The sequence below is a fragment of the Hypanus sabinus genome, chromosome 5, assembly GCF_030144855.1.
Source record: "Hypanus sabinus isolate sHypSab1 chromosome 5, sHypSab1.hap1, whole genome shotgun sequence".
Lineage (NCBI taxonomy): Eukaryota > Metazoa > Chordata > Chondrichthyes > Myliobatiformes > Dasyatidae > Hypanus > Hypanus sabinus.
Genome location: NC_082710.1, coordinates 51,136,508 through 51,159,878, shown reverse-complemented (window position 1 = coordinate 51,159,878; position 23,371 = coordinate 51,136,508). Strand labels below are relative to the sequence as shown.

The following is a 23,371-nucleotide window of genomic DNA, read 5'->3' as shown; positions in this document are numbered from 1 at the left end:
GGCAAATTGAAGTGGATCCAAGTCTCTTCTCAGGCAGGAGGTGATACATTTCATCATCAACCTCTCAAAGCAATTCATCACAAGTGGATGTAATTGCTACTGGACAATAGTTATTGAAGCAGGTTACCACATTTTTCCTTGGTAACAGTATAATTGAAGTCCACTTAAAGCAGGTGGGAACCTCAGACTGCTGAAGTGAGAGGTTAAAGATATTGGTAAGCACTCCAGCCAGTTGATTAGCACAGGAGCTTCAGCACCATGACTTGTGTTCACTAGAATATAGTAATTTGAAAGACAATGATCTGCTTTTGATTTGTCTATTTCCACAATACTTATTATTTCTTTCCACTTCTTCCTCCTTGGTATGGGTGTTAGTTGATGAACGCCATGTCGACTGCAAGTAACATATAAGTACTACTAAGAGTCTTATTCTATGTGTTATTTCTACTGTTACTCATATCAGAAAAAATTTATACTCCTTAGTCCAATGAACCATTGTAGGTGTTGTATTCCGTACAGGGGTGATTAAAGAGGAAGACTGCAAGACAAAACCATAGAGTAAAATTTGAATGTTATTGCTCAAGACGTTGAGATTGCAGTGCTCTTCCAGTCTGTGCAAAATTTATTTACAGTGTGGCATGACTTAATAATTAATTAATCAGGCAATCAATCAATTAATTAATTATTTTTAAAGAAATCCCATATTTACAAAGAACTTGTTATGGACTTTGATATTCAAAGGCCATTTGCAGCTGGGGTGTAGCATTATTCAACTGCACAACAGCCCTCGGGGAAAAAGCTGTTTTTTGATCTTAATATCTCAGCTAAGATGTATCTCCTACCAAATGGCAGGAGATTGAAGAGAAACGTCAGGGATGGGATGATGTTATGAGTGAGCCATAGGCATTGAGAATTGTAGATTGTCTCCTGGTCTGATAGGGTCACTGAGATCTATTGGAGCAGCATACTGTAGATGCCCATGAATGAAATTTATTGTTTGTACTAGGAATTTGCAGTCTTATTCTCCGTGGAGATGGGAGGTGGGAATCCAAGCATAAATGAAATATCTTCTTGTTAGACTTATTATGTACTGCGCACAGAGTACCATTGATTAAAAGAAAACTAAACCCCATAGTGTAGATTACTGACGGCCTTATCAATTAAAATGCTGTTTTTTTTAATACCAACAGCAAAGTTGTTCTACCACTGTCTCTGCCTCTCAACTGCTTGTCATAATATTCTACGCAGTACAAACCTTTCTAATCTTACATCACAATTCATGAGTCTCTTAATTCACGAGAAGAAAATGAGGAAATGTAATGAAGCTAAATGGTGAAACTTTAATGAGGTAGTAGGAATGTAAGTCTCTTTAAAGTGGTGCATTTAGTAGAACTGCTACCTTGATTCTGATCTCAGGTGCTGTCAATGTGGAACGTTTGCATTTCTCTGTGTTGGCCGCAAATTTTCACGGGGTTCTCTCGTTTCCCCCCATTGGCTGCTAGGTTAAAAGGCCAGTGTAAATTGCCCTTATGTGTGGGCATGTGGACAGAATGAAATCAGATTAGTATAATTGGGTGCTTAATAGTCAGCACTGTCTTGGCATGCCAAAAGGTCTGTTTCGTGCTCTATAAATTTATCACTTTGTCAGCATTAGATTCCTGCTTTTTTAATGAATTAGAGGTAGAGAAGATATTTTTCATTGTTGGAGTAAAATTCACGAGCAGTTACTGTGGCTGGAGGTTGTATTCACTTATGTTTCAGTTCCACTGTAGTTGGAGGAATAGAAATGCAGAGATGAGTACAACCGGTGAATAATACTTGTGCAAGGGTATGGCTCTGCTCACCAGAGATAATTTACTGCCCTGTTCAAAATACAAAAATTTCTAAGTTACATCGTAACTTTTTAAAAATTTATCTAAGTCAGGCATTTATTGTGCATCACTAGCTGCTGCCAGCTAATGGGAATATTGGAAGGATAAATTGGAGATTAGAGCAAGATCAATGTAAGTGGGTGCTTGAGGCTTCTTGTGGGCTAAGTGGTTCAAAGATGCTGTTCAATGTTAGATGAATCTATGAGTCATTCTGGCTGCTAATCCAGTATCTTGACTACTGCACTACCTCCCCTCTTGAATATACTGGGTGAAATTGGTTGGTTTCACCATGTATGGAGGATGCCTAAAATTACTTGCTCATAATGTGCATTAAGGAGAAAAGCTCCAAAGAACACATGCAATTTTTCCAGCGGTATACACAGGAAGATCAAGCTGAGACAAAATGCTGAAGGACTTCTGCATTACCCCTTTATAGCAAATGTTATTATGGGCCTATAAATTCTTCTAATATATTCATTAACTACAATTTATCAATTATCCAATTTGTTAATAAGTCAATCTAAAATAACACCTTTACCATAATTATATTAGTAATAAACTTCCACCTAATTTCTCTTGGTTCTCTTTCACAAACCACATTGTGTCCTGTAACTTGTCTAAATGCATCTACTCTTGTGTGGGTTTTACTTTACATAACTTCTTTATTTACTGATGATTGTTGCCAAGGGCACAGTTCCATGGGTAATTGTGTAGTGCTTTGAAAATATGACTAATCCTTCTGTGGCACACCATGGGTTGTTGGCATGCTGTGTGTGTAACAACATGACCCGAATGAGGTTTTTGCTTGATGTCACATGATGGGGCATTTAATGTTATCCACTAATGGTTTGATTGAATTTCAGTTATACAAAATAAGAATTGAAGCTAGAAAATATAAGGTATTTGTCATTTCCAGCTAGAGCATATATTGCGCATGTGTATGGTTGTTGGATGCCAGTCATATAAAACAGGAAACTGTTGTTCAACTTTTTCTAGACAATGTTCTGAGATTACCTTTAACTTTTCCACCAACTAACTTTTCTCCAAAATTGGATAAATCTCATTTGGGGATATTTTTTAGTGATAAAATACTGTTCTGTTCCATTCACACTTCATCAAGCATAAGATGACACAGCTATATAGGACCCCACTTGGAATACTGTCTTCAGTTCTGGTCACCTCACTACAGGAAGGATGTGGAAACTATAGAAAGGGTGCAGAGGAGATTCACAAGGATGTTGCTTGGATTGGGGAGCATGCCCTATGAGAATAGGTTGAATGAACTCAGCCTTTTCTTCTTGGAGCGGGGAAGGATGAGGGGTGACCTGATAGAGGTGTGTAAGATGATGAGGGGGATTGATCACGTGGATAGTCAGAGACTTTTTCCCAGGGCGGAATTGACTACCATGAGAGGGCGTATTTTAAAGTGCTTGGAAATTGGTATAGATGAGATATCAGGGGTAAGTTTTTTACACAGAGAGTGGTGAGTGTGTGGAACGGGCTACCGACGACAGTGGCGGAGGTGGATACGGTAGGGTCTTTTAAGAGACTCCTGGATAGGTACAAGGAGCTTAGAAAAATAGAGGGCTATGGGTAACCCTGGGTAATTTCTAAAGCAAGTACATGATTGGCACAGCATTGTGGGCTGAAGGGCCTGTATTGTGCTGTAGGTTCTTCTATGTTTCTAAGAAGGCATGCCAGAATGTAGCAACTCTGGATGGTACAGTCGGCCCTTCTTATCCGTGAGGGATTGGTTCTGGGACCCCTCGCGGATACCAAAAATCACTGATGTTCAAGTCCCTTATTCAACCTCTCTGAATGTGGTGGACCTTAGGACCCAGCGGAACCCCTGACCTTATTTAACTTGTCGCAGTGCGGTGGACATTAGGACCCGGCAGTAGAGCTCTGAATCCGCAGTGTTTCTGTTCATGAAAATAATCATGATCACGATTGAAAATAAAGTGGAAAGAATAAAGTGATCAGAAAGAGGTGAAACACCATCGGTCATTGGAAAAGCGTTAGGCTACAGTTGGTCAACCATCAGAACAATTTTAAAGGATAAACTGAGGAAGGCCCTGCCCCGATGAAGGCTACAATTATTACTAAGCAACACAGTGGTTTAATTATTGGGTTTTGGGTTTTTGATCCTCCACATCAACCCGGCACGGATAGAGAGCGTGCTCAGGAGCGATCTGTCACTGGATCGCCCGGCGCTGAAACATATGTTCTTAAGTGCTTTATATGCATAGAAAGGTAAAATATATACTATATACTAAGACAAACTTTGACTAACTGACGCTAAATAATACCAGATTTACCTGTTCTGACTTGCTTAGTAGAACTTCAGATTTTTTTTGATCCCGATCCACGATAACCTACGCACATCCTCTCATACACTTTAAATCATCTCTAGATTACTTATAATACCTAATACAATGTAAATGCTATGTAAAATAGTTGTTATACTGCATTGTTTAGGGAATAGTGACAAAAAAAACATCTGTACATGCTCGAACAACAAGTGCTGGAAGAGTACTTCCAGATTTTCTTGCTTCGCGGTTGGTTGAATTCGCGCATGTGGAACATGTGTATAAGGAGGGCTGACTGTATATAAGATTTTTGCTGGTAAGCAATGTTTGGCTCATTCAAAATCCAGGCATTAACTTTTTCCAGGAAGAAAACAGTCCATCCAGCTTTTCTTGATATTTACTGATTGTGTTGTTTGTCAAATCCCCTACTGCTGATATCCTCAAGTTCATTACAGATCGGAAACCAATTTGAAGCAGCCATACTATGGCTACAAATGTAGATCAGAGACTTAAGTATTCAGCAGTGAGTGAATTGCCTCCTGGTTCTGTATGCTGTTTTATTCTCCAGAAGTCACAATTCAGATATGTTTTGAAATACAGGTTTCCCCCGTTATTCGAAGGTAGAGAGTTCCTATGAAACGGTTCGTAAGCCAGAATGTCGTAAAGTGAAGAAGCGATTACCATTTATTTATATGGGAAAAATTTGTGAGCGTTCGCAGACCCAAAAAATAACTTACCAAATCATGCTAGATAACACATAAAACCTAAAATAACAGTAACATATAGTAAAAGCAGGAATGATCTGATAAATACACAGCCTATATGATGTAGGAATACTTTTCTGCAATTATTGCAGCACTGTCCACCACAGAGAAAATTTCACACAAGCGCTCTCAGCAGCACTCGCGCCAAGTCACACGGCGCAAGCGCTCCCGGCAGAAACACTTTTTCCAGTAAACTTTAAGCTATGAAGCTACCAAATAACACATAAAAATACACAGCCTATTTAAAGTGGAAATAATGTACGCCCGGTGTAATTTCACTTATCGGAATCGGGAAGACAGTGAGCACACTGATGATGGTGTGTTAGGCTGAGTCGTCAGAGGTTGGGGTGGTGGGAGACTGGGGTGTCATCTCATCGTCGTCTGTTTCCATCAGGGCAAGCAGGTCACCTTCTTCTATGTCTGCCTGCCTCCATGTTGAAGGTCGAGTTTCGTCATCTGCTGTGGCTGTTATGGAAGGCTTGAAAAACGACAGTATACTTGACTGCTTAGCCTTGCGTATTTTTCTATCATACAGTTCTTTGTAAGCACTCAAACCATCCTGCAAACCTGCCCTAAACCTACATACCCTTTCACAATTAAAGTCGTACTTTTCTGCAATCATTGCAGCATTGTCAATCGCAGTGAAAATCTCACGCAATTGCTTACCGTTCAGTTCCTGGACGTCTTCACTTTCGGGCCGTTCGCTCCTGCGTTCGGCTTCAATTGTTATCCTTTCCTCTTCATCTCTCAGTTCTTGGTCATGGGATGCCAAAACCTCTTCAACATTATCTTCATCAACTTCCACAAACCCTTAGCCAAACTCACTATGTCCTTACTTTGTTCACCATGATCAAAACGTTTTATTATGTCTAGTTTCACGCTAAGTGTAACACCCTTACGAGCTCTTTTAGGCTTTTCCGATACTGTAGAACTCATCTTGCTAATGGACGCACAAAATAAATCGACATAAAGCACAGATGCTCACAGGCATGTTTGAGCAGTGGCGGCTAGAATGCAGTTCCGGGGGAGGAGCCTGGCTGCTCGGGGCGCACTGCCTTTTTTCATAACAGTGAAAAAATCTTCTGTTAGCGAAAACAGGTAACTAATGTAGGACTTTCATAACAGCAAGTTGACGTAAAGTAAACATTTGAAGAACGGGGTCAATTGTACTCTACATTTGCACAGATGAGTGCAGCACAAACAACATCTTTTGACACAATAAAGCAATGTGCATGATGAGCATCCTATGTTCAAGCTTAAACATTTATTCCCTCCACCTGCAGTGTAACATCTTTTGATAACATAATTACTTGCTTCACTGCCGAACCAAGGCCTTCCTTCATTTTGGGCAAGTGTAGCTTGTACATAGTAATAGCGCTATTTGCATGTTATTCAAAGTACATACTTTCCTGACTTGGAAATCCATTTCTGTACGTCCTTTCTTGCTGTGTCTAAATCCTTATCTAGAAGAACAGTGCAATTCTGGATGTCAGTGTTAGACTACAGAAGTCCTAACAGCAGTTCACCAGTTTCTTTTCAAATACATTTAGGGGTTATAAAAAAAAAACAGGACTTATCAGCAACGCCCAGGTACCATGAAATGAACAAAATGAAAAATAACCCATTCTGGTTCCAATTCCACTCAATGTTGGTCTATGGCCTCCTCTACTACCAAGATGAGGCCACTCTCACGTTGGAGAAACAACACCTCATATTCCATCCAACCTGATGGCATGAACATCAATTTCTCTAACTTTTGGTAATATTGCCACCTCCCCCTCTCTCTGCTTCTATTCACCATTCTAGTTCCCCTCTCACCTCTCCTGCTCATCACCTGCATGGTGCCTCTCCTTCCTTTTCTCCCTTGGTTTCACATCCACTCCTATCAGATTCCTTCGTCAGTCCTTTACCACCTGTTGCCTCCTAGTGTCTCATTTCAACCTCTTCCTCACGCACCTACCTTCCCCCTCACATCGCTTCAGCTATCACATTCTAGCTTGTACTCTTCCCCTTCGTTTTCAGTCCTGATGAAATGTCTTGGCTTGAAACATTGACTCTTTATCGCTTTCCATAGATGCTTCTGACCTCAAATAAGAGAAAACTAACAGATGCTGGAAATCTGAGCAACACACACAAAATGCCAGAATTACTCAGCAGGCCAGGCAGCATCCAGGGAAAAAATATAGTCGACATTTCGGGCAGAAATCCTTCAGCCGGGACCGTCAAAGGGTTTTTGGCCCTAAGCTCTTGTCCTAGATGCTGCCTGGCATGGTGAGTTCTTCTGGCATTTTGTGTGTGTTGCTGTCTGACCTGCTGAGTTCCACCAGCATTGTGCATGTGTTACTCTGGATTTCCAGCATCTGCAGAATCTTTTGTGTTGAAAAATAACAGGATGTTGATAACCAATAAATGAAATAGGAAAAGAATAGAAAATATGACCATTAGTGTTTAAAAATTGGAGATGTATTTAAGTAATGTATGTTGTTAAACTTTTCTTCATTTTATCAGAAGAAAATAATTCTGTGTAAACCAGCATAATATTGTGGTACTTGCATGTATTTTTTTCGTCATTCATGTAAAGTTTATCTCTTTCAAACTATACATTTTCAATGTTACCAGGCTTACCAAAGGCTGCTATAATAACCCATCTACAGATCTTCAGGGCAAGTGCTGGACTGCGGTTTTTTGGAGTCACTAAGGATGATATAATCTACACGCCACTTCCTCTATATCATAGTGCGGCCTCTCTCTTAGGAATCTGTGGTTGCATTGAACTAGGTATGTTCGCTCCTGGAATATATTAAATGACTAATTGTTACGTTAATAAATTGTCATGAAAATGAATTGACCTAATCCAAAACTGATCTTTGGGCAGGTCGCAGTCTGCCGAATTTATTTTGTGTGATCATAACACTTTTCAGCCTGAGTATCAACTAGTTCAGTACTTATATCCATGACTGGCAATCCAATACTGCTAAAGTATCAAACACGAGGATGCTGATAATTCAAGCAACACACACAAAATGCTGGTGGAACGCAGCAAGCCAGGCAGCATCTATAGGAAGAAGTTTCGGGCTGAGACCCTTCATCAGGACTAACTGAAAGAAAAGATAGTAAGAGATTTAAAAGTAGGAGGGGGAGGGGGAATCCAAAATAGGAGAAGACAGGAGGGGTGGTGTGAGTTTAAAAACTCAATACTGTTGGAATTTGTGAAAATGCAAAGAGTTGAGACATGAGTAGTCAATAACTTGCAGTTTCTTTCTATGAGACTACTTGTGAGTATTGACATTCTCCTAAGTGACCTAGCTCTTAACTTCCCAAAAGACATTTGTATATCCAAATGTCACTTGACTGGTGTCACCAAAGTTGGTTGTTTGTATGCCAGCTCCTCGGGTAAATGTGGAAGGGAAAATTATCTAACAGACATGTGTACTTTTCTAAGAGCAATCTTCACTCAGGTTAGTGGTCGAGAAGGGAGAATTAGTTGATTTTTCTATTCTTTTTCTCCTTCTGTAGGTCTTTGATAATTCAAAATCTTTGAAGATGAATTGAACATTATTTAATCATTGAAGATTAATTGAAATCAATTAATTTGATGTAAATCAAAGATCAGGAAGTGCATTCTCCTTCTCTTAACATCTTACATAATAGGAGTCATTGTAAAATTATTACTTGGACTAAACACTAGGAGCAAGCTAGTTCCCACTGAACTTTAAGCCAAAAAAGATTGAAGGTGTGTAGAAGAAGATGTATGGAAAGAGTTAATGAGAGGAAAGAAAAAAATATCAGATGATGGTAAAAAATCAAAGTCGATGGAAATAGGTATCAACTTCCAGAATGAAGGAAGCTGATAAATATTTCAAGACAAAAGCAGAATGTGATAGCACTTTTACCGGTAGTGTTTAGCAGAAGTCCCAAAGCTTGGCATCAGGAAGAGATTAAGAACCTGCTACTCTGCCTTCTGAGCTGCATCAGTGGAATGCAGACAATCAGTGTAGTCCTTGACTTTGTCAGTCAGGGAGCCAGGGTAGGGCCTCACAGGCTGTCAAAGCTGTCATGCCAGTGTTTTGCTGGACCAAGCACTATTCTGCGTCAAACTGGTATTAAAAGCTGGGCTGCAGTGGAAATCTGTGCCTTGGTCACATATAACCTGCTTGGCCTAATGGTAGGTGACTAGCATTCACAGAGCCTTTGATTTACCCATTTTATCAATATTTTCTTTGATACACTGAAGAACTGCTAAACTTTCCAATATTTTCAGTTTTAATTTCTTTTTAGTGCAGTTCTGTATCAATTGATGCATTTACCCAGTGATGCAATCAATATTGGTCTTAAAATTAGTATGAAATATTTCACCATTCTTTTATAGTTTACATTCTGCTGCTAAACTTTATCCTTTTCCCTGCAGCAGTAATTATCAAGGAAACTCAGATAATTAACAGTATTTGAGTGGGGCAGCTGTTTTAAAGCCATTGTCCAAATATTTAAAAGCTGTATTCTTGTGCCCATTCAGGTGCAACATGTGTGCTGAAGAAGAAGTTCTCAGCCACCCAGTTCTGGAATGACTGCAAAAAGTATAATGTTACAGTATTCCAGTACATCGGAGAACTCTGTCGCTATCTCTGTAATCAGCCAAAGGTATTACTTCTATGATGGAAGTCTTTCTATCCCATGACTTTGGAAGGTTATGAAAACTTCAGTTGTACTGCAGACAGGAATATGAAGGTGTTTACTGTTTTTTGGTGCAAGAGGAGGGATTTGGGGATTGTTGTGCCTGTTCATTTTTATTTGAGCAGAGAGGAAGATTTTGGGGTTGATTGTCCTGCTGCCTTACTTTTCTTTCTTGGTTTCATGACCACCCAGAGAAAGAGAATTTCAGAGTTGTCTACTTTGCCAAGAAATAAATTAAACTTTGAAACTTTGATTAGTGCAAGTCAGCATTTACCCTCAAAAAGTTATTAGGACTACTAAAATCAGTGTTTCATTTAACTTTGAGTGTGTACCACACAAGAGCTTATTTGCTTGTCAGATATGTAATTTTTTGAAAGTCTTTATTGTAAATATTGTGCAACTATGAATGTCAAATACTGTTTGAATTCCTAACAAGAGAAGTTGTGTTTGAGTCTTTGATTTTATGATAAACTTTTGCTATCTGACAAATGAATGAATTGGAGGAATGTGTAAGATTGAAAATTACTAGTGAGAAGCAGGAAGGTATAGAAATAGAGTCAAATGAAAAATAACGTTTTCCAGTGTCTTTATTGTTACTTTAATGGAGAGCTTGACAGGAATTCTGCATATATTTTAATTAAATTTAGATTAGTTATTTATACTTTGGTAGCACAAAACAGTGCCAGATTAAATACAAGTTCCTTAGATTGCCATTTCTGCAAGTAAGAAAGAGAGAAAGTTTTAGACTACAGAGAGGGTGTGAGCATGCTGGTGAGGATGAAAGGAACTTTTCTGATAAGGTGAGACCATGATTGCATAAGGGTAAGTTACAGAGGACATCCAGTTCCTTTTCAAAACTCTGTGTTCTTTCAGTTGATCAGCCACACCCTTTTCTGCACTTCCCCATATACAGCACTACAGAAGATGGACCACCTGTACTTTTAGCTCTGCTCTTCCCAGCATCCAGGAATCCAAACAGATCTTCCAAAGGAAGTGGTGTTTCACTTGCATTTCTTCTAATTCGGTTTACTCATTTAATGTCCACAAAGGCATTTCCTCAACATCAGAGCCATCATGGGTGGGGGGGGGGGGGTGTCCTTTTAAAATGGAGATGACGAGGAACTTCTTAAATTCTTTAGCCAGAGAGTGGGGAATCTGTGGAACTTATTGCCACAGGGAGCTGTGGAGGCCAAGTCATTGGGTATATTTAAGGCAGAGGTTGATAGGTTGGTCAGGGCATGAAGAGTTATGGAGAGAAGGCATGAGATTGGGGCTGAGAGAGAAAATGGATCAGCCACAATGAAATGGTGGAGCAAACTTGATAGGCTAAGTGGCCTAATTCTCTTCCTCTATCTTATGGTTTGAAATGCAGGTAGGATAATAGTTTATAGCAGTATCTGTTTTAAACTGCAGTGGTTACTTTATGCCTAATGCCTAATACACAATTTCTGTTCCAATTTAATTTATTAAATTGTGCCACTGATTACTCTTCACCCTCTTTTGATTACAGTCGGAAGGAGAGAAAAATCACCAAGTACGCATGGCTGTTGGAAATGGTATAAGGTCTGATGTCTGGAAAGAATTTCTCATGCGTTTTGGCAACATTAAGATCTGTGAGTTTTATGGTGCAACAGAAGGAAATGTCTTCTTTATGAATTACACAGGCAAAGTGGGAGCTGTGGGACGAACCACGTTTCTTCATAAGGTGAGCTAGTATTCATGGATAAAGTGACTGGATATTATCTGGATGATTTTGTTTAATATTTGCCTCTAAGGGAGACTATTAAAACAATTTCTGGATGAAAATATAGATTGGTTGGTTAGTAAGTTTGCAGATGATACAAAAATCAGTGTTGTGGATAGCTTAGAACGGTCAAAGAATACAACATGATCTAGATCAGTTGCAGATCTGGGAGGTGAATTAGCAGATAGAGTTTAACCTGACCAAATATGGTGTTGCACTGTGGTAGGTCAAAAGCAAAGAGCCAGTACACTGTTAAGGGCAAGATCCTTAACAGTGTTGAAGAGCAGAGGGATGTAGGGGTCCATGGCTATACAGATTGGTAGAATGGTTAAGAAGGCATATTACATGCTTGCCTTTATTAGTTGAAGGATTGAGTTCAAAAGATAGGATGTTACTTTGTAGCTTTATGAAACTCTAGTTAGGCAACATTTGGAGTATTACATAAAGTTCCGGTCACCCCATTATAGGGAGCATGTCAAGGCTTTAGAGAAAGTTCACCAGGTTGCCTGGATTAGATTACAGTGTGATGTTGGACAAACTTGTGTTGTTTTTTCTGGAGTGGTGGAGGGTGAGGGATGATCTGATAGTGGTTTTGTAGGACTGTGAGAGGCATCAATAGAGAGATAATATTGTTTTCCAAGGGTTGAAATGTCTAATACCAGAAGGCATGCACTTAAGGTGAGAGGGGGTAATTTCAAAGGAGATGTGAGGGGCAAGTTTTGTATGCTGAGACCAGTGGGCATCTGTAATGCACTGTCTTGAGTGGTGGTAGAAGCAAAAACGTTGGAGACTGTCCTGACGAAGAGTCTCAGCCCAAAATGTCGACTGTGCTTCTTCCTATAGATGCTGCCTGGCCTGCTGCGTTCCACCAGTATTTTGTGTGTGTTGCTTGAATTTCCAGCATCTGCAGATTTCCTCGTGTTTAAGAGACTTTTAAGAGACGTTTAGATAGGTATATGGATGAGGAAAATGGAAGGATATGGACATTGTGTAGGCAGAAGAGAATAGCTTAGTTAGCTATATGATTACTAATTTAATTGGTTTAGTACAACATCGTGAGTCGAAAAGCCTGTTTCTGTGCTGTACTTTCCTATGTCATAATTTCGGGAGTAAAATTAATTGAGGTGGATGACAAATTAAATGACTTCTATTTAAGGTGTTCTGCACTAAAATTCCTGCTCATCCATCTGAAACCTTGTTACAAAAATAACAATGTAGTTTAAAATTTAATTTATACAGGTTGCCCTTTGATGGGTTATTTCTTACAACTGTTTTCCTACTAGCATTAATATATATGCACCTCTGTCCTTTGATCGGGAGTGGGTAGGTATTCGAGTGATGCCAAGCTAAACAAGTAAACTAAAAATTGCTGGAGAACGGAAGAGTGAAGAATTAAATAGCATTTGCAACAGATCCATATATGAGGTAGAGATTAGTTTCAGATTTTGCATTTCATCAGTATAAGGTGGAGATTTTGTTCCAAGTCTTTTAATAAAGAATATTCTGAATTTGGCTACAGATAAATTTGGACTATTTCTTTCTTTTATTTGTGCCAGAAAACAAAGGAACTAGTATTGACTGAGAATCTTGCCAAATAAACATGCTTTATGAATAACAAATCCTATTTTCAAATGTAGCCTCTACTTATGTAGAGAAGAGGTAACAGGATAGGGTAAAAGTAGGCACTAAAAGATATTAGCCTTTATTAATGGGATTATTAGGCTCCAACAAGATTCACAAAAAGGGGAATAAATATTTATGGTTGATTCAGAATTAGATGCTTAATATATTTCTTTCCAGAATGCAATTTTTTCTTTGAGTAAATAATACATATTCAGGTAAGTTTTGCTTAGTTTAATCAGTTAATAAATCATTATGAGTAAAACTAATCTAAATCATACTGAACAAGTAAATTTTATATTTCCCATAGAAGATGACTGAAATATAAAAATACAAAAATCAGCATGAAAATAAACTTGCCATAAAGGATAGAGGAAATAGTAAGGTCTTTGGAGCAAGTTACTGAGATGCAAGAATTCATAGGAACTCAGACCATCCAATCTATCATTCTCTGATGTAATAGGGAGATAATTAAATTTCATCTACGGTTTCGGAGGTATTCTGTTCAGCAATTAGTCATCCTTTCAATTATTCAACATCTCATTTAATTATTGAGAGTGACTGAGTATTTTACTTATTTATAAATCTGTGTATCCTTGTTCACACAGTGGCCACTTTATTAAGTACAACTGTACGCCTGCTTGTTGCAATTATCTAATCATCCAATCATGTGGGAGCAACTCAATGCATAAAAAAACATGCAGATGTGGACAAGAGGTTCAGTTGTTATTCAAACCAAACATCAGAATGGGGAACGGATATGATCCAAGTGACTTGGACCATGGAATGATTGTTGGTGCCAGATGGGGTGCTTTAAATATCTCAGAATCTGCTGATCTCCTGGGATTTTCATGCTCAACAGTCTCTAGACTTTACAGGGAATGGTGTGAAAAACAAAATAAGTCCAGTGAGCAGCAGCCCTTTGGGTGAAAATTCTTTTCTCGTTTATGTGAGAAGTCAGAAGAGAATGGCCAGATTAGTTCAAGCTGACAGGAAGGCAACAGTAACTCAAATAACCATGCTTCACAACAGTGGTGTGCAGAAGAACATCTCGAAATGTACAACACGCCAAACCTGGAAGTGGATGAGATACAGCAGCGGAAGGCCATGAACAAACACTCAGTGGCCTCTTTACTGGGGACCTGAATAAAGTGACCACTGAGTGTACGTCCATCTTGTGTGTGAACCTGTCTTACTGGCAAGTCATAGTTTCTACTTTAAAAGCCAGAATAAAGTGGCCACTGAGTGTACGTCCATCTTGTGTGTGAACCTGTCTTACTGGCAAGTCATAGTTTCTACTTTAAAAGCCAGAATAAAGTGGCCACTGAGTGTACGTCCATCTTGTGTGTGAACCTGTCTTACTGGCAAGTCATAGTTTCTACTTTAAAAGCCAGATTCTGCTTGTAAAGTATCTTAACCTTCCTAGTGAGGAAAAAATACGATTACAAATTACCACAATCTGCTAGACAACTTACATCACTCTACTATCAGCCTCATAAAATTGGGGTTGCTGATTTCAACTTGCTGTCCATATGAAGTATTGCTACATTTTTGTATTAATTTAGAGTTGAACGAACACATTAAGTTAGGGATCTCTGCCTCGGGGTCTCCACTGTTTCTATCTCTAGAGACAGCTTATCCACCGATGTCTATTATAAACCCACAGACTCTCACAGCTACCTAGACTACACGTCGTCCCACCTTACTACTTGTGAAAACACCATCTCCTTTTCTCAATTCCTCCGTCTCTGCAGTATCTGTTCTCAAGGTGAGGTTTTACATTCTAGTATGAAGGAGATGTCCTCCTTTTTCATAAAAGGGGCTTCTCTTCCTCCACCATCAATGCTGCCCTCAGCCGCATCTCTTCCATTTCACGCTTTTATCCCATCCTCCCACCATCCTACCAAGGATAGGGTTCCTCTTGTCCTCACCCCACCAGCTTCCGTGTCCAACACATAATACTCCGAAGCTTCTGCCATCTCCAGTGGGATCCCATCACCAAGCACATCTCCCCTCCCGCTCCAGTTTCTGCTTTCTGCCAGGATTGCTCTCTACATGACTCCCTCATCCATTCATCCCTCGCCACTGATCTCCCTCCTGGCATTTAACCTTGCAGGTGGAACAAGTGCTATACCTGCCCCTACACCTCCTCCCTCACCATCATCCAGGGCTCTAAACAGTCCTTCTAGGTGAGGCGACACTTCACCTGTGAGTCTGTTGTGGTCATATACTGTGTTCAGTTCTCTTGGTGTGGCCTCCTGTATATTGGTGAGACCCAATGTAGGTTGGGAGACCGCTTTGCCGAGCATCTATGCTCCATCCACCAGAACATGTGGGATCTACCCGTGGCCACCCATTTTAATTCCACTTCCCATTCTGATATGTCTATCCATGGCCTCTTCCACTGTCATGATAAGGCCACACTTAGGTTGAAGGAACACACCTTATATTCCGTTTGGGTAGTCTCCAACCTGATGGCATGAACATCAATTTCTCAAACTTTCTGGAAACACTCCCCCCTCCTCCATTTCCCATCCTCTTTTCCTTCTCTTACCTCAACTGTCCAATCAACTTCTCTGCTCTACTTCATCTGTCCCCTTCCAAGTTTCACTTATCACCTGGTGGTCCTCTTTCCCCTCCCCACACCTTTCAAATCCACTCCTCATCCTTTTTCTCTCCAGTCCTGCCAAAGGGTTTCAGCCCGAAACGTCGACAGCGCTTCTCCCTATAGTTGCTGCCTGGCCTGCTGAGTTCCTCCAGCATTTTGTGTGTGTTGCTTGGATTTCCAGCATCTGCAGATTGTCTCTTGTTTTAAGTTAGGAGTGATGTTTTATACCATGATGATCCTATTACTAAGAAGACCTTTTATTCAAGCCGTTTCTAATCAACCTTTTTAATCCACAAGGTAAATATTTGAAGCTAAAAGGTTCCAGTATCTTAGTCTTAAGAGTTAAAAAAAATTGCTTGTGTAGAATGTGCTGATCCAGAAAGTTAAGGCATGAGGGATCTATAACATGCTGGCAAACTGGATCCAATACTGGCTAGACTAGAGGAGAGGATAAGAGTAATGATGTTTATCTGTAAATTTGCAACAAGAGGTATACTGCCAGGATGGCTGTTGAGACCTTTTTCATTTGTAATATATAAAAATAATTGTTTGGGAATATAGGAGTTATAATTAATTTGTAGCTGACATGAGAAATAGTGAATTCATAAAAAAGGATATAATGGAGCAGTGGCAGATGGAATGTAACAGTACAGTACACAGCAAACTGAAAAAATGGTGTTGCTATGAATATAGCAACTAACATTGGCATGCCCAGTGCTCTTTTAATTATGATTTTTGCGTTCCAACTTCCACATTCTCCCATCTCCCCTCTTCCATTGTGCAGAAGATACAAAACCCTAAAAGCACATACCTTCAGGCTCAAGGAGAGCTTCTACCCTAATTTAATAAGACTACTAAATGGTTTCCTGTTTCTTTCTATTATAAGATGAACTCTCACCCCTCATAACTACCTCATTATGAGCTTATACCTTTATGTGTACTGCACTACACTTTATTTGTAGCTCTTACACTTTATTCTATGTAGTTTTTGTTTTATCTTATTCTTTCCATGCACTGAGTCATGATCTGATCTGTATAAACAGTATATAAGATAAGCTTTTCACAGTATCCTAATACATGTGACAATAATAAACCAATTTCAATTGCAATTCAATTATAATTCCAAATTTGCCTTGGTAATTCATCAGTGGTAAATCATAAATTCCTTTTCCTTATACTTATGTTTGCCATCTAAAATATCCAATTTACTATTTTCTTATCAATGAACTAATCATTATTAAGAATACTCCTGAAGAAGTTAGTTAGGCATTATCTTTCCAATCCCATGCTTATGTTATTAAAAATTATAAGTAATTCTGTAACAATGTAAAAATATTGAAATATTCTGATATTTTGTAGTCAGTAGTGTAGTATATTTTCATAGAAACATAGAAAACCTACAGCACACTACAGGCCCAGCACAATTGGAGGATAGCTCATGTTGTTCCGTTGTTTAAAAAAGGCTCTAAAAGTAATCTGGGAAATTATAGGCTGGTAAATTTGATGTTGGTAGTAGGTAAATTATTGGAAGGAGTACCAAGAGATAGGATCTCCAAGTATTTAGATAAACAGGGACTTATTAGAGAGCGTCAACATGGCTTTGTGCGTGATAGGTCATGTTTAGCAAATCAATTAGAGTTTTTCAAGGAGGTTACAAGGAAAGTGGATGAAGGGAAGGCAGTGGATGTTGTCTGCATGGACTTTAGTAAGGCCTCTGACAAGTTTCCACATGAGAGGTTAGTTAGGAAAATTCAGTCGCTAGGTATACATGGAGAGGTAGTAAATTTGGTTAGACATTGGCTCAATGGGAGAAGTCAGAGAATGGTAGTGGAGGATTGCTTCTCTGAGTGGAGGCCTGTGACTGGTGGTGTGCGACAAGGATCAGTGCTGGGTCCATTGTTATTTGTCATCTATATCAATGATCTGGATGATAATGTGGTAAATTGGATCAGCAAATTTGCTGATGATACGAAGGTGTAGTGGACAGTGAAGAAGGTTTTCAAAGCTTGCAGAGGGATTTGGACCAGCTGGAAAAATGGGCTGAAAAATGGAGATGGAGTTTAATACAGACAGAGGTATTGCACTGGAAGGAAAAATCAAGGTAGAACATGCAAGGTAAATGATAGGGCAATGAGGAGTGCAGTAGACCAGGGATCTGGGAATACAGATACAAAATTCCCTAAAAGTGGCATCACAGGTAGATAGGGTCGTAAAGCGAGCTTTTGGTACATTGGCCTTTATAACTCAAAGTATTGAGTTTAAGAGTTGAAATGTTATGGTGAGGTTGTATAAGGCAAAATTTGGAGCATTGTGTGCAGTTTTGGTCACCAAATTACAGGAAGGATATTAATGAGGTTGAAAGAGTGCAGAGAAGGTTTACAAGGATATTGCCGGGACTTGAGAAACTGAGTTACAGAGAAAGGTTGAATAGGTTAGGACTTTATTCCCTGGAGCGTAGAAGAATTAGAGGAGATTTGATAGAGGTATATAAAATTATGGTGGGTATAGATAGAGTGAATGCAAGCAGGCTTTTTCCACTGAGGCTAGCGGAGAAAAAAAACCAGAGGACATAGGTTAAGGGTGAAGGGGGAAAAGTTTAAAGGGAACATTGGGGGGGCTTCTTCACACAGGGAGTGGTGAGAGTGTGGAATGAGCTGCCAGATGAAGTGGTAAATGCGGGCTCACTTTTAACATTTAAGAAAAACTTGGACAGGTACACGGATGAGAGGTGTATGGAGGGATATGGTCCAGGTGCAGGTTCAGTGGGACTAGGCAGAAAAATGCTGTGGCACAGCCAAGAAGGGCCAAAGGGCCTGTTTCTGTGCTGTAATGTTGTATGATTCTACTAAGGGTCCCAGGACAGATCCCTGAGGCACTCCACTGGTGACCGACCTCCATGCAGAGTATGACCCGTCTACAACCTCTCTTTGCCTTCTGTGGGCAAGCCAGTTCTGGATCCACAAAGCAATGTTCCCTTGGATCCCATGCTTCCTTACTTTCTCAATAAGCCTTGCATGGGGTACCTTATCAAATACCTTGCTGAAATCCATATTCACTACATCTACTGCTCTTCCTTCATCAATGTGTTTAGTCACATCCTCAAAAAATTCAATCAGGAAAGCCTCAGGGATCTGTTCTGGGACCCTTACTCTTAGTGATTTTGATAAATGACCTGGATGAGTAAGTTAAGGGATGGGTTAGTAAGTTTGCTGATGACACGAAGGTTGGAGGTGTTGTGATAAAAGGCTGTCAGTGGGACATTGATAGGATGCAAAACTGGGCTGAGAAGTGGCAATGGAGTTCAACCCAGATAAGTGTGAGGTGGTTCATTTTGGTAGGTCAAATGTGATGGCAGAATATAGTAATAATAGTAATACTCTTGTCAGTGTGGAGGATCAGAGGGATATTGGGGTCCGAGTCCATAGGACACTCAAAGCTGCTGCGCAGGTTGACTCTGTGGTTAAGACGGCTTATGGTGTATTGGTCTTCATCAATCGTGTAACTGAATTTAGGAACCAAGAGATAACATTGCAGCTATATAGGACCCTGGTCAGACTCCACTTAGAGTACTGTGCTCAGTTCTGGTCGCCTCACTACAGGAAGGATGTGGAAACCTTGGAAAGGGTGCGGAGGAGATTTACAAGGATGTTGCCTGGATTGGGGAGCATGCCTCATGAGAATAGGTTGAGTAAACTTGGCCTTTTCACCTTGGAGTGAAGGAGGATGAGAGGTGACCTGATAGTGGTGTACAAGATGATGAGAGGCATTGATCGTGTGGATAGTCAGAGGGTTTTTTCCAGGGCTGAAATGGTTACCACAAGAGGACACAGGTTTAAGGTGCTGGGGAGTAGGTACGGAGGAGATGTCAGGGAGTGACACCTTTTACTCAGAGTGGTGAATGCGTGGAATGGGCTGCCGGCAACGGTGGTGGAGGTGGATACGATAGAGTCTTTTAAGACGCTTTTAGAAAGGTACATGGAGCTTAGTAAAATAGAGGGCTGTAGGTAAGCCTAGTAATTTCTAAGGTAGGGATATGTTTGGCACAACTTTGTGGGCCGAAGGTCCTGTATTGTGCTGTAGGTTTTCTATGTTTCCATGAAAATACACTACTGACTACAGAATAGCAGAATATTTCAATATTTTTACATTGTTATAGAACTTCGTATAAATTTTAATAACATAAGGTGATACATTTTGGAAGGACAAACTCCAAGGCAGAGTACAAGTAAATGGCAGGATACTTGGTAGTGTGGAGGAGCAGAGGGGTCTGGGGGTACATGTCCACAAATCCCTGAAAGTCACCTCACAGGTAGATAGGGTAGTTAAGAAAGCTTATGGAGTGTTAGCTTTCATAAGTTGAGGGATAGAGTTTAAGAGACATGATGTAATAATGCAGCTCTATAAAACTCTGGTTAGGCCATACTTGGATTACTGTGTCCAGTTCTGGTCACCTCACTATAAGAAGGATGTGGAAGCATTGGAAAGGGTACAGAGGAGATTTACCAGGATGCTGCCTGGTTTAGAGAGTATGCATTATGATTAGAGATTAGGGGAGCTAGGGATTTACTCTCTGGAGAGAAGGAGGATGAGAGGAGACATTATAGAGGTATACAAGATATTAAGAGGAATAGACAGAGTGGATAGCCGGTGCCTCTTCCCCAGGGCACAACTGCTCAGTACAAGAGGACATGGCTTTAAGGTAAGGGGAGGAAAGTTCAAGGGGGATATTAGAGGAAGGTTTTTTACTCAGACAGTGGTTGTGTGTGGAATGCACTGCCTGAGCCAGTGGTGGAGGCAGATACACTAGTGAAATTTAAGAGACTACTAGACAGGTATATGGAGGAATTTAATGTGGAGGGTTATATGGGGACAGGGTTTAAGGGTCGGCACAACATTGTGGGCCGAATGGCCTGTACTGCGCTGTATTGTTCTTTGTTCTTTGAAATGCAAGGAAGAAACAATAATATAAATAAGCAATAAATATCGAGAGATGAAACGTTCTTGAAAGTGAATCTATTAGTTGTGGGAACATTTCAATTATGGGGCAATTGAAGCTGGGTGAAGTCATCCCCTCTGGTTCAAGAGCCTGATATCTGAGGGTTAATAACTGTTCCTGAACCTGGTGGTGTGAGTTCTGAGGCTCGTGGAGTTTCTTCCCAATAGCAGCAGTGAGAAGAGAACATGCTCTGGGTAGTAGGGGTCCCTGATGATGGATGCTTCTTTCCCATGATATTGTTTCATATAGATGTGCTCAGTGGTGGGGAGGGTGTTGTCACATGAACAAAGTCACTGGAGAGAAGTACTGGTAGGTAGGAAACAGTCTTTTTATTCAACTAAATGAGACACAGTAGGCATCATATTGAGACCCTTTTTGGAAGGAAAAGTCCTCCACACCCAACACTACACGACATTTTATAAAGATCAAAGGACAATTCCATTTATACAATGTATCCACAATGCTTCCTTCTTCACACCTCCCATTTTGCATCCACACCGCAGACATCTAAATGCATTTTAATCAGCATTGTCTGGTCTTCCCATTAACTGTGATTCATGGCTTTTAGGAACCCATTGTTCAGAGCTGCATCTTAAATTTAATGTACAATCCATATTCATATTTGAAGATTGGCGGCTGAAGTCCGTTGCTGAAGTTATTTGCTATATGTGCTAACCTAAAACTGCCCTAACAGAGGGTTTTACCCGCATGGACTGGGCCGTACCCATACCTTTTGTAGGATTTTCTGTCCAAGGACATTAGTATTTCCATACCAGGATGTGATGCAGCCGGTCAATATACTCTCCACTACACATATATAGAAGTTTGTCAAAGTTATAGGTGCCATAGCAAATCTTCATAAACTTAAGAACATAGAGGTGCTATTGTGCATTCTTCATAATTGCACTTGTTTGTTGGGCCCATGACAGGTCCTCTGAAATAATATCACAGGAATTTAAAGTTACTAACTCTCTGCATTTCTGATTCTCCAAAGAAGTCTGGCTCATGGAGCTCTAGTTTCCTTCTCATGAGGCCTATAATCAGTTCCTTGGTTTGCTGACTTTGAGTTAGAGGTTGTTGTTTAGACACCACTCAGCCAAGTTAACCTCCTCCCCCATCCACCCAACTTCCCCTTCACCTGGTCTCACCTATCACCTGTCAGCTTGGACTCTTTCCTCCCCAACCCCCATCTACTTATTCTGGCATCTGGCCCTTCCTTTCCAGTCCTAATGAAGGGTCTTGGCACAAGGCATGACTGTTTATTCCCCCCCACCTGTTACATGCTGCCTGATTCGCTGAGTTCCTCCAGCATTTTGTATGCCACACAACATTTTTGGCATCTTCAGAATTTCTTGTGTTTATATTTGCTAATCAAGTTTATATGCTTCTCACTTGATACCATCATGCCTTGTTATTTTGGGTTTCCATCTTTAAGACTTCCATTGTATTTCCAACTGATGCTAAGTTAATGAAGTTCAGAACCTGATATCAGTTGATCTTCTCTTGTTTCCCATTCATTAAACAAAGCATTCATAACATTACCACTATCACTTTTCCAAAGATTATCCAGAGTTTTGTAAGATGCATCTATTATTTTATTAAAGAAGCTTTCAATGTGGGTCAGTATTGAAGGTCACATAGAATTAAGCATACAACTTCACTAAGTATTATTTGAGATGGTAAGCATTTTGAAAGGCAACACAGTAAGTCAGCCTCAATATTGATGTCACTTTCCTGCCTCCATTTTCAAAGACTATGATAATCCAAACAGACTTTAAAAAAGAGTGGAATTGTACTTTATGTAGAGTGCCTATAAAAAGCATTCACTGCCTTGGAAGTTTTTGTGTTTTATTGTTTTACAACATTGAATCACAGTGGATTTAATTTGGATTTTTTGACACTGATCAATAGAAAAAGACAGTTTCATGTCAAAGTGAAAACAGAGCTCAACAAAGTGATCTAAATTAATTACAAAGATAAAACACAAAATAATTGATTGCATAATATTCACCCCCCTTTAACCCCTCCCCTTTAATATGATACACCAAATCATCACTGGTGCAGCCAATTGGTTTTAGAAATCACATAATTAGTTAAATGGAGATCACCTGTGTGCAGTCAAGGTGTTTCAATTGACTGTAGTAAAAATATATCCTGTACCTTTAAAGTCCAACTGCTGGCAAAATCTACACCATGATGACAAAAGAATATGCCAAGCAATTCTGCAAAAAGATTGTTGAAAAGCACAAGTCAGGCGATGGATGCAAGAAAATTTCCAGGTCACTGAATATCCCTTGGAGTACAGTTAAGTTAATCATCAAGAAATGGAAAGAGTATGGCCCAGCTGTAAACCAGCCTAGAGCAGACTGTCCTCAAAAACAGAGTGACTGTGCAAAAAGGGGACTAGTGAGAGAGGCTACCAAGAGACCTATGACAACTCTAGAGGACTTACATGGCTGAGATAAGAGAGACTGCGCTTACAACAACTGTTGTCCGGGTGCTTCACCAGTCGCAGCTTAATGGGAGAGTGGCAAACAGAAAGCCACTGTTGAAATAATCTCACATGAAACCTCAGCTAAAGTTTACCAGAAGGCATGTGGGAGACTGAAGTCAATTAGAAGAAGACTCTATGGTCTGATGAAACCAAAATTGAGCTCTTCAGCTATCAAACTGAACAGTATGCGTAAGCCAATCACTGCACATCATCAAAGACCGTGATGCCATCATCATGCCAACCATGATGCTGGAGGAAAACCTGATGCAGTCTGCAAGAGAACTGTGACTTGGG

The 23,371-nt window shown here is 40.0% G+C and overlaps 1 protein-coding gene across 1 annotated transcript in view; it reads left to right on the top strand.

Annotated features, from left to right (window-relative positions):
• The window catches only part of LOC132394147 (long-chain fatty acid transport protein 6-like), a 158,864-nt gene that overhangs the window by 111,287 nt on the left and 24,206 nt on the right, over positions 1-23,371 (top strand). Inside the window, exons 3-5 of the mRNA XM_059969943.1 lie at positions 7,564-7,722; positions 9,458-9,582; positions 11,126-11,320. Of these exons, the coding sequence (XP_059825926.1) occupies positions 7,564-7,722; positions 9,458-9,582; positions 11,126-11,320 (479 nt within the window). The remainder of the gene's footprint in view (positions 1-7,563; positions 7,723-9,457; positions 9,583-11,125; positions 11,321-23,371) is intronic.